Here is a 13,331-nt window from a genome sequence, read left to right as displayed (position 1 = left end):
TGGTTTCCTTTGATTACTTTGGTTGTGCTGCCTTTTTCTTGATTTCAGTATAAAGTCACTGCTATTCTTTCATATTCACTTGTTACCACCAGTTGTTCCTTCCTTTAATTGTATAAAGACTCATAACTTAACTAGTTCATATTATATTTCCTGTTTGACGTTTATTTGTGTTTATATGGCAGACAATTTTATTTAACACTTGAGCAATAATGACATCCTCATCCGACTCAAACAGTAGTTCTTCATGTGACTCAACCCAAACTTCACCTGATAGTAAGGGATGAAGACTAAGCAACATAGTCAACATACCATTTAATGATGTGGTCTTTTTTCAGTCACATGGATAGGCTCTGCCCATGCTACTGGCTTTTTGCCACAAGAGATGCTTCAATACCTGAAAGTTTTGGACGACCTTCCACAATGTCACACCTCACCAGATAATCAACAAACCCCCAAAGAACAGGATCACGTCAATCCTTGACTTCGCGCAATCCACACCCACAATGAACCACATGAAATTCAATATCCTCTTGTCATAATTATTATTTGTTACATTTATATATGCTAACATTATCATGATCACACGAAGATCACCCAGTCCTGCTCAAGTTGTGAATCTGAGCCATAGAGAACAGCAAGACTTACAACACCTGGAAGAATACAATCACCATTGCCAAGAATGACATGTGCCATTGACATATATCCATTCCTAAAAGATGAATGAATGAAGTGTGTAAATCTTTGTCATGTTCTGAATGGGAAGATGCTATTGCATACCACGCTGGGCATTCTTCAACCAATTGCTGACAACAAATAAGAGTGAATGAATGGATATATTAAATGATTATAAGAATGAATGCATAAAGAGGCCTGATAACAAACAAATGAATCTTCAAAGCCCACAGACAACAAAGACAAGGTTGGAAAGTTTGAATATGAAAGATATTGGGATCAAAAGAAAGTTGATAGAATGAAAACCAGGTAGATTTCTACAACTCTCGTAAAGAAATATAGGTCACTATCTTTCATTTTGCAGCACGTCTGACTTTCAATAGGCCAGAACTGGGTTTGCTTCCTGTATCGCCTGCACCGACGAGATCACCCACATTGCCAGTGAGTGATTTGACGGGTGCAACATTGAGAACAGTAGGTACGAGAGCGCCGACCGGAAGGAAGGGTAAAAGACCATCCTGAGAAATCCCAACAGTGAAAGATAATCAAGTGTCAGGAAAGTTTAGATGCAAGGAAATCGTAATGGATCTTTACCCTGCTTTCCAATTTCAAAGAGCGGTTTCTGATTTGAGAAAGTTTGGAATCTTGTTCAGGTTGGGGAACACTTCTCGCTCCAACTTGACAAAATATAAAAACGTTAGTTTATGGATCTTGTAAAGCCTTGTAATCCAGACCCGATGAGAATAGAAAATGGTATCTGACCTAAAGCAATGGAGATTACGTAGATAACAACAAATAACTTCATAATGTCTGATTGGGTGATTGTTGTTTAAAAGGAGTCGGATTTCAAAGACGTGGAAGGTGATGCATCTGGTACCAAGCTCATAAGTATCATTTTCTGATGGAGAGCCATGACCGCTGATCAGATAAGCTCATTCATGATTCGAATCGAAAATCCTCGCGTTCTGCTTCGATTGCTCAAAGAATCTTTTGATACACCTGTTCTGAAACCAAATGTTCTTTTGACCATCTTTTTCTGATTCATATCCGCGGTTAATTGATCTTTTGCCCATCAACCTGTGCTGAAAACGAGCAGAACTCACAGATCCCTTCGCTCTGGTATCGAGAGGGTCGAGGCTCAGAACTTTCTGTGGTAGCGGATCTTTTCATCAGATTAAAGCCCGTTGAGGATATATGTACCATTTCATATATCCAGAAGGAGAGGCTCGGGCTCTTGATCAAGGGCGGCTCGTATTTCCTCGCTTCTACAATCTCTCTTCTTGAGGTGTTGTATGCAATTCGATCACATCGTCCCAACGTATTTCTTTAGTCAGCAAAGCCGTGGGATGATTGGATTCCATGCACCCATTTCGGATCTTTTCGCTCCTCTTACTCTTTCAGGATGCTATAGGACGTGAGATAAATGACAGGTGGATCCCCCTGGCGACAAACTTGAACATCGACCTACATAACTAGGAGGTTTCGATTACCGATGAAGCAACTTATTCGTAGGCACTATAAAAGACTTAGTTCTTGTTTTAGAGACTGAAAGTGTTGGAAAGGCTATATCACTAGACCCGCCGGATCGGAAGTCTCTCGATTGAAGGTAACTTATTATCCCTTTAGCGCTTCAAACACACACACACATCCTCAGATGCGGCGGTGGTGGATGGTAACTTTTTGAAATTCTGTTCTTCCCTTGAGCGAGTAGAAACAAAACTGATGTATCGTTTGGATCCTCGTACTCTATGTTGGGTTGAACAGCGACCAACAACTTCGTTATCGATTGTAAACCTTGAAAGCTCCCTCAAGACTCGTTGCCAAGAAAGCTCAGACTGTAAATCAGCACCGGATGAGTAAGTTTCTGAATTCAGTATTTTTTTTTTTCCTTTTTTCTTTGATATCTCTCTGATGATAACGATTCTTTATCAGTTTCAAAACCATTCGTGGAGCTCTTTATGGAATCTCTTTGGCCCTTTCAATCACCACTCTATCACTTATGTTCAAGGCTTTCTTAACTATACGTGATCAACTTCGGCCCTTAGGACAACTATATACGAGGCTTGATACTGGAGCGATGTGTGGAAGTTCTGTAGCGCTTGCACTTGCGGTCATCTTTACCCTTCTAAGTCAGGTAAATGAAACCACTGAATTGAACTTTTTGTGGAAAAAATCAACTTTATGTATCACACGAATTGACTAGGATTTCGGCTTGATTTGTAGGTTACTATTCTTGTTCAAACTTGCTTTCCTAGTAATACCTTCAAACCAACACGTCTTACACTTTGTAATGTATTGATCCTCTTGGCTGCTACAATTTCGACCACCAAAACTTTTTTCTTTGGATCAGCTTCATCCAATCCGATCCCTGCACTTCAAGCTGTTGGAATCTCTGCTCAATATAAAGATATCATCTTACTTCGTTATCATATCATCACCGCATGGGTTCTTATCTTTTCTCTTATGATCAGGTGAGGAAAAGTTCTTTTATAGAAACAAGATGACTTTAAACCTAACATTAACAAGCATGAATTTTCTTTAGTGCAAGTTTGGATTGGTGGATCGAAAGAAGAATTTCAATGTTTCATAAAAGTCAAATAGAAGATCAAATATCAAATGAAAAAGAAAGAAAATGTAAAACCAATCCAACAACAGATATAGAAGCTTTTGATGTTGAAAAAGAACAAGAAAAGGTCATTAAGAGAGCAGGTGGAGAATCTATAGAAGAATTAAGATAAGGTTTTTTTCAATGTGGAAACGGACGAGTGTTTTTTTTTCTTTTTATATATATATGAATGTGTAAGATTTCATTCATTCATTCATTCATTCATGATGTCTATATAGTGTCGAAATCGATCTTGTATTATTTTCTTTAATTTTTTAACTTATTTGTTTGTTTGTCACATAGATAATCTTCTCATTTGTATATGCAGCTCTTGATTAATGTAAAAAGGTTTTCTTGACATACCCAAGGATGATGATAACAAAATCAGATTTTAAACTTTTGAATGGCTTTGAAGAAGAGAAAGTCAAAGGATGTGTTGAATGAGACTGAGGAATAAGATTTCAGCCAGAAGATCAAACAAAAAAGATAATAGCTTCGTGTCCATCAGATTGACATATGTCCAAGAATGCTAATAAAAATAGGTAGACTTGATTATTGATGCTTTGTTAATATCTTTGAACTCGTATTCTTCAGGAATATCTTAGAGGGAAGTTTAAAGGGATATATAATATCCCTGGTCCACAAGATACTTCAATTCTTCAAAAACACATCATTACCTTCTTGAAAGCTCATTATGATCAAGTCCAAAATCAAAGATGTTCAGATTTTCACTGAATGAAATCACTGTTCGTCAAGACAAAGCCTACCAAGTTGAAAACCCTCTATAAATGCTTTTGGTATCATTTTCCAGAAAACTACTATCTTGTCATATCAACTTATTCTCCTTTGCTGTACACAAAAGAGGGTCGATATTCGCCTTCAACAGCACAGTCAAGAAAAACCAGTCATCATGCTTGGATCTTGTAATGTATTTATGCCATTGTAGAATATGCTAAAGGTACCAAAAAGACATTACTGGAGCATAACATTCAGCTGGTAAGATCCAAATCTACAAGCAAGAATACTTCTAGTTTGACCATCTGTGTAAACACGTCATCATGCCACCATCACTAAGTCGGGTTTCAAAGTTGTAGTTTTTATCGTCTGAGAGCAAAGGGTTTTCTTTAAACAACCAAAGGAATCGTACAATCTCTTCACCAATCTGATCCAATCTGATTGATAAAATGAAGATCAAGAGATTCGATTTCAAGTTGACTAGCCATGAATAGGTAGTAAATATGTCAAAAGTTTGAAATCCGATCAAAAAATGAAATCAATCGATATAAAAAGTCACAATTGTACAAAAAGAAAAAGTTTGATGTGGTTCTTTTCCTTCTCCTGTTTTTGATTTTGTCTTTTCTCAATGATGACCTTTTTCTACATGAGCACCTACTGGCCATTCTTCATCTTCATTTCGAATCGAAAGTTTTCCCTGTTTAAATTCTTTTGACCAAAGCATTGAAGGAATCCAACGATTTGGTGATTGCATACGTTGCTAAATTAAATCAAACCAAATCAAATCAAAGAAAAAGAGATTGATTAGATTAGGTTTCGATTAATTTATAAATCGGGTCAGAGAAATAGAGAGAAGATCACATACTTCTCGATCAGCACTAAGTTTAAAAACACTATAAAAGATCATTGAACTACCCAGAATGACGATAGAAGTGTTCGTACGCCAATTAGTTGGTCTTGTCCACCAACCTCCAGCAGGTGACCAAACTTCTTTAGGATAAGGATATTGAGACTAAATGTGAAAGTTGAAATCAAATCAAATCAAATCAAAAACAAGTGATCGTTAGTAGTTATCTTTTTGTAAAGCAAAGTCATGGAAATCTTGATTTGAAAAAGAATTTACTCCACCACCCATCTTTTTCGTATGATTATGTTAGAGGTTTAGGTGTCTTGGTTTGAGTGGTCTGACTTCTGAGTGAGATGACGTTCAACGAAATCCCACAGGATAGTTTTGGAGATGTATTTTAGTACCGGGGTCGGGTCTCCGGATGATTCCGACTCCCGAGAGAGAAGTGAAATCCAACTCGGTACAGTAGAAAATCAGCATGGGTCCAAGAATTCGATTTGAGTGCTAGAGAGTGGTGTACAGTCAAACCCGCGCACATGCATACCCGCGCACATGCATAACCAGCCAAAATGCATAAGTTTTGGTTTCCACCCAGCTGGTGCGGGCCAATTTTGTCATTAATTGCATAATTATGTCAAAAACCATAATGCATACTTCTTTTCAAGTCCCCAAAGTCATAATGCATGCCTACAAAGCGCCCCAGGATGTGTTTTTTTTCCATTGAACTCTGATCAAATCCTTTGCAAGTAGGATTTTGGCAACATCAGGCAGCAATGAGCCCTCTATGGGGTCAAACCGACCCCTAGTGGTGTTTTTTTCGGTGTCAAAAAAATATCTTGTCCTTGTACCCGCGCAAAATACAAACGTACTATTGCATAAACTTATACAATTTCAACAAAAACCCGTCATAATGCATATTTCAATGCATTTAGGCCAATATGCATACAAATATGCATTATGGGGGTTTATGCCTATTTGCATAACCCGCAATAATGCATAGCAAAAATTGTCTCCCCAATTTATGCATTAGCGCGGGTTTGACTGTATCAAGTTCTTGAAGATGAAAACCAATCAACCAACTCAACATTTCATTCATTCACTACTTCTCATCTTACTATTCTCTTCACTCACCATCCGATTCACCAACTCAAGACAATCCATCAAACCAAGATCATACAAACCAATCGAAGACCAAAACTTACGATTCTTACAAAACTTATCAAATCCAAATCTCATCATAGACTTCAAGAATCCCAACTCATTATTATCTAAAATCTTAATCCCAAGACCTGTAGAATCTCAAAACCTACAATCATGTAGAACTCTCTTCGAATCACATTTCCAAAGTTTATCAAAAACTTTTCAAGTACCAAAACAAGCTCAACTGTTTCATAATTTTAAACCTCCTCCAATCTTTCAACCCATCCAAGTTTTAAACCTAACCACATGGAAATATGAATCACATACTTTTCAAGACATCACACCTTATGGTACCAAAACATTTACCAATCAAATCTTCACACACGATCCAACAGCTCCTTTACGATTAATCTTAGCTGCTCATATCGATAGTAAATATTTCCCACCGGGTGATCCGTCAGAAGGATTTGTGGGCGCAACCGATAGTGCTGCACCTGTGGCTATTATCCTTCAGATTGTGAAATCTATAAGTCCGCTTTTGGATTTTCAACTTGAACAGTTTTTGAACTCGGCTGATCAGATTGGTCAGCTTAAGGAAAGAATCACTTTACAAGTGGTTTTGTTTGATGGTGAAGAAGCTTTTAAAGATTGGACTCATACTGATTCGATATATGGAGCTAGGTTAGTTTTGAGATCCGAATTTGAATCGACTATGAAGAAGTCTAATAATCGATTGAATGTGTTTGAAAATGATTGGAGATAAACAGAGCATTAGCCAAGAAATGGGCAGAACCAATCCGAACCCCAAACGCTTTACAAAAACAAACCAATCAATTAGACAACATCCAAGCATTTGTTTTGTTTGATCTTTTGGGTGCTCGATCACCTTCGATTCATAATTTCTTTGAACATCAAACTGGTTGGATGTATGAAGCTTGGCAAGAAGCTGAATTGAGATTATCAAAGCTTGGAGTGATTTCATTGACTGATATCAAAACTGATTCGTTCTTTAAAGATCAAGTTGGATCTAATCAGGTTCGATTCTTTGGAGGAGTAGAAGGTCCGTAACCCCCCCCCCCAAAAAATGCTTAAAGAAAACTTCAGGTTTTTTTAATAAAAAGATTGATGTGATGTTCTTTTTGGATAAAAATATGATTTCTTTTTTTTTTGAAAATAGATGATCATATTCCATTCCTAGCAGCAAAAGTTCCAATCCTACACTTAATCTCAGCACCATTTCCATCAGTATGGCATGAAATCACAGATAATGTGAACGCCCTAGATTATTCGACCATCTTAAATTGGGTGAAGATTGGTGAAGTGGCTTTGATTGAGTATTTCGGATTACAAGATTTTTTGGAATCTAACTTGATTAAACGACATGATGAATTGGTAAGTTTTTTTTGAATTTTTCTGGGGGTGAAGTTTGGGAATTGGTTTTTTGGGGGGCTGAGGGATTGGTTTTTTAGTAGGTTTATTAAGGGCATCTGTTGTTGAAGATTGGTCAAAATGATTTTTTTTAATTATGGTTAGTTATCTCCAAAGAAGAACTTCTGAAGGATTTTAAAACCAAAAACTAAAAAGTAAATCTATGAAAATTCAATAGAAATTGTAAAACCAAAACGAAAAAAAAAAACATCTTTGGATTTGGTATTAACACTTTTTTTTTCTTTTTACATACTTGGATTTATTATAGATAGTTTTTTTTCTGAATTCCATTCATCTTGATATTTCCTCTTCAAAAATGATGTGAATTTCAATTTAATTGTTGTAAGATATTTTTTGGGGGGAGAGGCGCAATTGGAATTTGATTTTTATAGAATGGAGATGTAGGATTACAAACATCAAAAACACAAATGAGGATGTCTTTGTCATGGATCAGGTTAAGGAAACTTGGAATGATTGGGAATAAGAAACCATTGAAAGTTTAAGAATTATAGATGATTAGATTTCCAGCTGGTGATCCATACACAATCAGTCAACATGCTATTCACTTTTCATCAAGAAGGATTCAAGGGAGTGTCCACTTAAGGAATTTCTGACCAGAAATCACATTCTGTAAATTTTTTAATGCAAAAATGAAAAATACACCACCAAATAGACATTTTAAATTTTCCAGAATGTGATTTCTCACCAGAAATCACTTGAGTGAACACACCCTAGGTGTTTGTTAAATTCAAAATTGGTTTGAAAATCCTTGAGATTCTTATGTTAAAACCTCCAGACAGATATAGCTTGTGATAAAAAAAACAAGATCCTATTATCCCAACGAGTTGAAGAATTATCCATTATAGATAAATGATATTTATCTCTTGAATATTTCATTGAGGTAATAACATCCCCCAAAAAAAAATTAATGTAGAAAGTAGAATGAGATTTATTTTACAAAACAAAAGATAATAAAAATTGATTGACTCTTTACTTGTACAATTCATTTGGTAAAGTCAATTCCAAGATAAATAATACATTGAACTGATTTTTACACACAAAAGAGATGTATCAAGATTATATATAGTTCTGGATTTTCTCTCAAAATGTAAGAAAGAAGTAGCCAGCAGGATTGTTGGAATTTCTTTAGTACTACTTTTTAGTGAAAGATTTCAAATCAGACAAACAATCAGATTGTATGATGCTTGATGGCGGGATTTGAAAGAAGGTCACATGGTCAAATTGATGAGAAAAAGATGCAAAAGTTGAATTCAATTTAAATAGAGCTGAACCTGAGGGGAATGTAGAGATATTTGCCTTCAAGTTCAACTTGAAGTTTCTGTGACTTTTAGTCTCCTTTTCTGCCATGCGGATTTAGTAGCAAATGTGTGCATCTCAAGGATTCTCAACTCAAGCTACCCAGGCCACTTGATGCACTTCAGGAGATTTTGATACCGGTTTTCATATCGCCTCCTTGGACAACTCCAAATCCATAAGATGTAGTATGTACTGGTCTTCTCTGGAGCCAGTTCATGTAGGTTCATGTTGCTTCATGCACATTGGAGGATGGTATGGTGAACAGGGCCGGCTCATAGCCTTACAAGGCCAACGCAGGGGCGGTCCGGGACACTGGTTGTGCGCCCGGACCTCTGCACCAGTCCTGCTCGAAAGCATGAGCCGAGGTCCGGTCCGATACGTTGAATACATGGCGCAGCGTCGTGAACGGCATCCGGATTCCGCTCTCGACATCATCCACCTCGATTCAACCTTACAACCTCTTACAACTCGACTTCATTCTCAATTTCAAACTACATATCAGCCATATCATAATCAAACATCTCACAATGGCACTAAACCCACATCAAAGAAAGAAGGTCGATATCAGCGTTAGTTCAAATTCGTCATCCTATCCTTCGCAACTCAAGTGACTTTTGACAATCTGGCTTACATCGATTTTTTCCTTTTTCCTCATGCTCCTGTCTTTTCGCTCTTGATTCGACTTACTGCTGCTGACTGTTCCATAAGCAAATGACTGAAGAGGAACAAAAACTTTTCCGATTATACGGAAAGTTACCCCCAAAGAAAAACGTTGCGAAGCACAACCTCATGGTGAGTTGATTTTCTAACTTATATATGAAGAATAGAATTGATAATCTAAAATACTTTCACCTATTTTGCTTTCTCTCTCTCACGATGTTTGTGATTAGGAACGCAAATACTTTGATTCGGGCGATTACGCTTTATCAAAAGCTGGCAAAACGGCACCTCAATCGGTCGGCACAGCGATACCCTCACCGGAAACCATTCATCATGCTTCTTTGCCTGCGAACTTAACCCCTACCAACAGTGGTGGTATACCCACTGGGGCTAACAATGGTCCGACTCAACTAAACTCAGATGCGTGAGTTGACTTGCTCTCATGTATAAGTAGATCGTTTTTGGAAATTGATTCAGATTCACTATCCAGCGATCCGACTCCGAACAGTGCTTCGAAAGAAGCCGAGCCAGGCGAGCAAACGGCTAATATAGATAGCAATACGGCATCTTCGGGTGAGGCACAGGCTGATCCCATGCCCGCCTGAACTCTATAGTACTACTCCCTCATCTCTCTCTTTGTAAATGTATGTGTATGACTTAGTGCGAATCAAATCCCCGTGAAAAATGCATCTCTGCAATCGATGCCAGAAGTTTTTTTGCAGTTAGGAAGTGTGACGGAAACCATTGGTCTGTCATGATGCAATTGGCCCTCTTCTAGTCCTTTAAACAAACTTGTCACTCTTACAAGCAGTTTGCACCTTCATCTACTTCCATCATCGATGAGCTCAAAAGAAGTATCTAAGCTCGAGTGATTGAACAAAAGAACAACCCAAGCTACCATCCAGCTCCACCTGTCATGTTGTTCTAGATTTCTTGGCGTTATACATTTCAAAGCCGTTGGTCAAGTCAAACTTATCATGTGTACTATACAAAAAGTTATCTTCCTGTCAGGCAGGGATATCAACACGAAGGCCACCAATTGAGCTAATGATATCGTACATGTATGTGACTATATGTATGACAAGGGCTCCCGTAACCGGTCTTCCAGCAAACGAGCCTGAATTGCAAAGAGTAGAAGGTAAAGTGAGTGAGTCACACGGAGAAAAAGAAATGAGACATGGGTTTTCAGTTCGACCGCTAAAGAGGAAAAGCGGAAGGATAGTATCTTTACCTTCAAAGCCAAGGTCTCCATCATCCCAGATTCACTATCACCCAGCAAAACGATCAAGAAATAAGGCGGAAGAAGAGAAACATAGATCGATCCCAGCTATGCCACTCAAAACATCAACTCTGATGTACGTTTACGATATGATCGAATCGAACAACTAACCTCACATAATGCAGAAACGGTTGTAGGAGGTCTAGCAGAATTGATAAGACCAGCCGCCAATGCACCAATAGTTTTGGCCTGTTCTTCCGATTGACTCAATGAATAGTAGGCTAAGAGATGACCATCACGAGTGGTGAGACAAGCAAGGCTCGTACGAGGGCTCGTCACTTGAACCAATAAGTTGGTGATTGCTGGGATGTTGAGGGGCATATGGAGTGTGATCTGCTGTCGTTCACATCGAAGCTGGAACAACATGTGAAGTCAGGTAGAAGGCGGGTTCACAGCAGCCCGCATCTGGGCGAGATCATGGGCGTGCCAGCGCACCGCGCTTTTTGTGCATTCTGATGCTGAGCCTACAGGCTGCAGTAAGATCAAAAAAGGCACTTGGCTTGGCAGCTTTCTCGGACTCAAATCTCTTCATCACCCATTTTGAGGCTTGCAAACTCATCTGACCTCAATTATAGCCGTAGAGATCTTTTTCTGAGCTTTGTCAATGTATTTGAGTACATGAAAGAGATTTTTGAACACCTGAAAACAAACACATAGCCTGAAAATGTGCTCCAACACCTCAAGATGAGGTGAACTAGGAATAAAGGTGAAACCGGCTGTGATTTACTCGAGCCAGAAACTAAGGAGACACTCAAAAGCTTTAGGTATATCTGGTAACTTAGATCTGTGGGTTAATTAACTGAGCAAGTCTCAAACAAGGCTTTGGAAAGAAAGAAAAGTCTTTGAAGCCCTGCTGATAACAGGGAAACATCATGATCTAGGCAACCAGTACCTTTCTCACAAGTTGATTGAATGCATATGTTTATTCAATGACCAAAATCAATTCAGCATGAACTACTTCAGAAATGAGAGGAGATACCTTTGACAGACCTCCAAATTAGAAATCACCTCCCTTCTAGTACTACTTGATGCATCTTTTCCAGGGTTCCAGCCTGTTCCAGAAGTTCAATTCAATTTTACCACCTCTAAATCATAAAATGCACAATAAGAGGAGGAAAGGTAAGTGAGGAAATAGGCATTCAATTCAATGTGAGTGCTGATGAATGATTATATTCCTGATAATCAAGATTACATATGACATTATAATCTCACAGAAAACTTTCTTGAGTACCAAGGGCCATCTTTTTCTCTCTCTTCTCAATCTATTCATTGGGGTTTATTTTTCCTAGCTTAAAACAATAATCCCAAAACTTTACAAAAAACTGATCATTTAAATCTTGATGAAGGAAGTGAGCCAACAATGTAACTTGATACCCATTTGCTTTATGGGGATCTATATCTTTTGTTACACTTTTCAATTCTCCCTTCAAAAAATAATGAATCCCTTGACATATTAGCTTGAGTGAAATATTGGAAAGAGCTAACTGGCTTGGCTGTGAGGCACTGATAAATTGTAACATTTCATGTAAGTCGGTCTCCCACTTCTTGAGGAATTGAGATGAACTTGAACTTTTCTTTACAATTGTGTCATGCTCAATATCCCCATTCATCAAGAGAACTGGTTCGAATTGAGAGTTTGAAGTTTTAGGCCAATCCACACCTTGCCCTATTTTGTATATCTCATTTGATTTCTTGTTCCAATTTTCCCAAATTGTACCATGCATGTTCCAATTACCTTCACCAGATGGGTATCCGGATTGATAATCTTGTTCAAAGGTTTCAGAAATATGCCTTCCTAACATCTTCTTACAATCTGTACTTGCATCTCCCCGGCCCTTGATCAGCAAGAAAAATCTTGCCAGAGTGGATAATCCAGGAAGCCTGAGTGTTACATTTGATGATTCAATCATTGGTTCTGATAGTGCAATATGATAAATTACTTCTGTATGCCACAAAACAAATCGAGCATATTTTTCTTGATCTATCTGAGATTTGTTTGACATATGAGAGAATTGATCAAATGTCCTAAAGGTTGAGGCTGTCAATATCTTGATAGTTTCCCAAAATTTTCCATTTGTATTGCAAGACACAACAAAGTACACGAATGGAAGTAATCTCTCAAAGGTCCATATTGGACCTGTGTATCTTTCTGAGATTTTGTCAAGGAGATCGTGTGTGTAGTGAATCGCAGCAGCTGAACACATCTTATTAGGAGTGTGTAAATGGAAGTTTCTGATATCAATCGTTCCTGCCCGTGGTCCGTGCTTCTGTCGCATTGACGAAGTACTTGGAATCCCTTCTCCAAACTCTGTGGGGGGTGCAAGAGATAAATACCCTCTGTCCATCAATTTCCCATCACGTAGTCTATTCAAATGCCCTGAGGATTGTGCATCATGTGGTTGAGAGTTCAAGAACTGATAACCTCCTGGTTGATTGTGACTCTTCCAAAGTTCTTCACCTCGACAAGTCAATCTTTTCCTCTCAAATTTCTGGCGAGGGCTGGATGGACTGTTTCTGACTATGTGGTTAGTATTATGTCGTTCCATGAAAATGTGGCTAGAGCCTGAGGGCTGAATCTCTGGTAGTCTTGAATTCACTTCCAGACTCTTTTCTGAATTCGCGCCCATAGATATAGCCATGAGATTCAT

The 13,331-nt window shown here is 38.2% G+C and overlaps 6 protein-coding genes across 6 annotated transcripts; 3 read left to right on the top strand and 3 right to left on the bottom strand.

Annotated features, from left to right (window-relative positions):
• Positions 1–666: 666 nt before the first annotated feature.
• MELLADRAFT_70838 (uncharacterized protein) lies at positions 667–1,526 on the bottom strand (the record flags this gene model as incomplete). Its single annotated transcript, XM_007405049.1, has 3 exons — positions 667–1,190; positions 1,267–1,349; positions 1,435–1,526. 3 exons carry the CDS (start codon positions 1,475–1,477, stop codon positions 1,026–1,028), a joined length of 291 nt encoding a protein of 96 aa, XP_007405111.1.
• A 586-nt stretch (positions 1,527–2,112) lies between these two features.
• MELLADRAFT_74079 (uncharacterized protein) lies at positions 2,113–3,674 on the top strand (the record flags this gene model as incomplete). Its single annotated transcript, XM_007405187.1, has 5 exons — positions 2,113–2,344; positions 2,437–2,528; positions 2,605–2,806; positions 2,896–3,143; positions 3,215–3,674. The coding sequence occupies 5 exons, from the start codon at positions 2,327–2,329 to the stop codon at positions 3,408–3,410; spliced, it is 756 nt and encodes a 251-aa protein (XP_007405249.1).
• Positions 3,675–4,932: 1,258 nt separating this feature from the next.
• Positions 4,933–7,930, top strand: MELLADRAFT_102472 (glutaminyl-peptide cyclotransferase; the record flags this gene model as incomplete). The annotated part of the gene is made up of 6 exons (XM_007405188.1): positions 4,933–4,946; positions 5,237–5,319; positions 6,101–6,680; positions 6,767–7,059; positions 7,177–7,391; positions 7,820–7,930. 6 exons carry the CDS (start codon positions 4,933–4,935, stop codon positions 7,928–7,930), a joined length of 1,296 nt encoding a protein of 431 aa, XP_007405250.1.
• Positions 7,931–9,271: 1,341 nt separating this feature from the next.
• MELLADRAFT_102471 (uncharacterized protein) lies at positions 9,272–10,009 on the top strand (the record flags this gene model as incomplete). The annotated part of the gene is made up of 4 exons (XM_007405189.1): positions 9,272–9,313; positions 9,453–9,536; positions 9,635–9,828; positions 9,859–10,009. 4 exons carry the CDS (start codon positions 9,272–9,274, stop codon positions 10,007–10,009), a joined length of 471 nt encoding a protein of 156 aa, XP_007405251.1.
• Positions 10,010–10,324: 315 nt separating this feature from the next.
• On the bottom strand, positions 10,325–11,033 carry MELLADRAFT_74078 (uncharacterized protein; the record flags this gene model as incomplete). Its single annotated transcript, XM_007405048.1, has 3 exons — positions 10,325–10,521; positions 10,636–10,731; positions 10,795–11,033. The coding sequence occupies 3 exons, from the start codon at positions 11,002–11,004 to the stop codon at positions 10,474–10,476; spliced, it is 354 nt and encodes a 117-aa protein (XP_007405110.1).
• A 912-nt stretch (positions 11,034–11,945) lies between these two features.
• Positions 11,946–13,331, bottom strand: MELLADRAFT_59675 (uncharacterized protein; the record flags this gene model as incomplete). The annotated part of the gene is made up of 1 exon (XM_007405047.1): positions 11,946–13,331. The coding sequence occupies one exon, from the start codon at positions 13,329–13,331 to the stop codon at positions 11,946–11,948; it is 1,386 nt and encodes a 461-aa protein (XP_007405109.1).

This window comes from Melampsora larici-populina (assembly GCF_000204055.1).
Source record: "Melampsora larici-populina 98AG31 unplaced genomic scaffold MELLAscaffold_3, whole genome shotgun sequence".
Taxonomy (NCBI): domain Eukaryota; kingdom Fungi; phylum Basidiomycota; class Pucciniomycetes; order Pucciniales; family Melampsoraceae; genus Melampsora; species Melampsora laricis-populina.
Note: the sequence above shows the minus strand (reverse complement) of the source record. Positions and strands in the feature narration are given on the sequence as shown.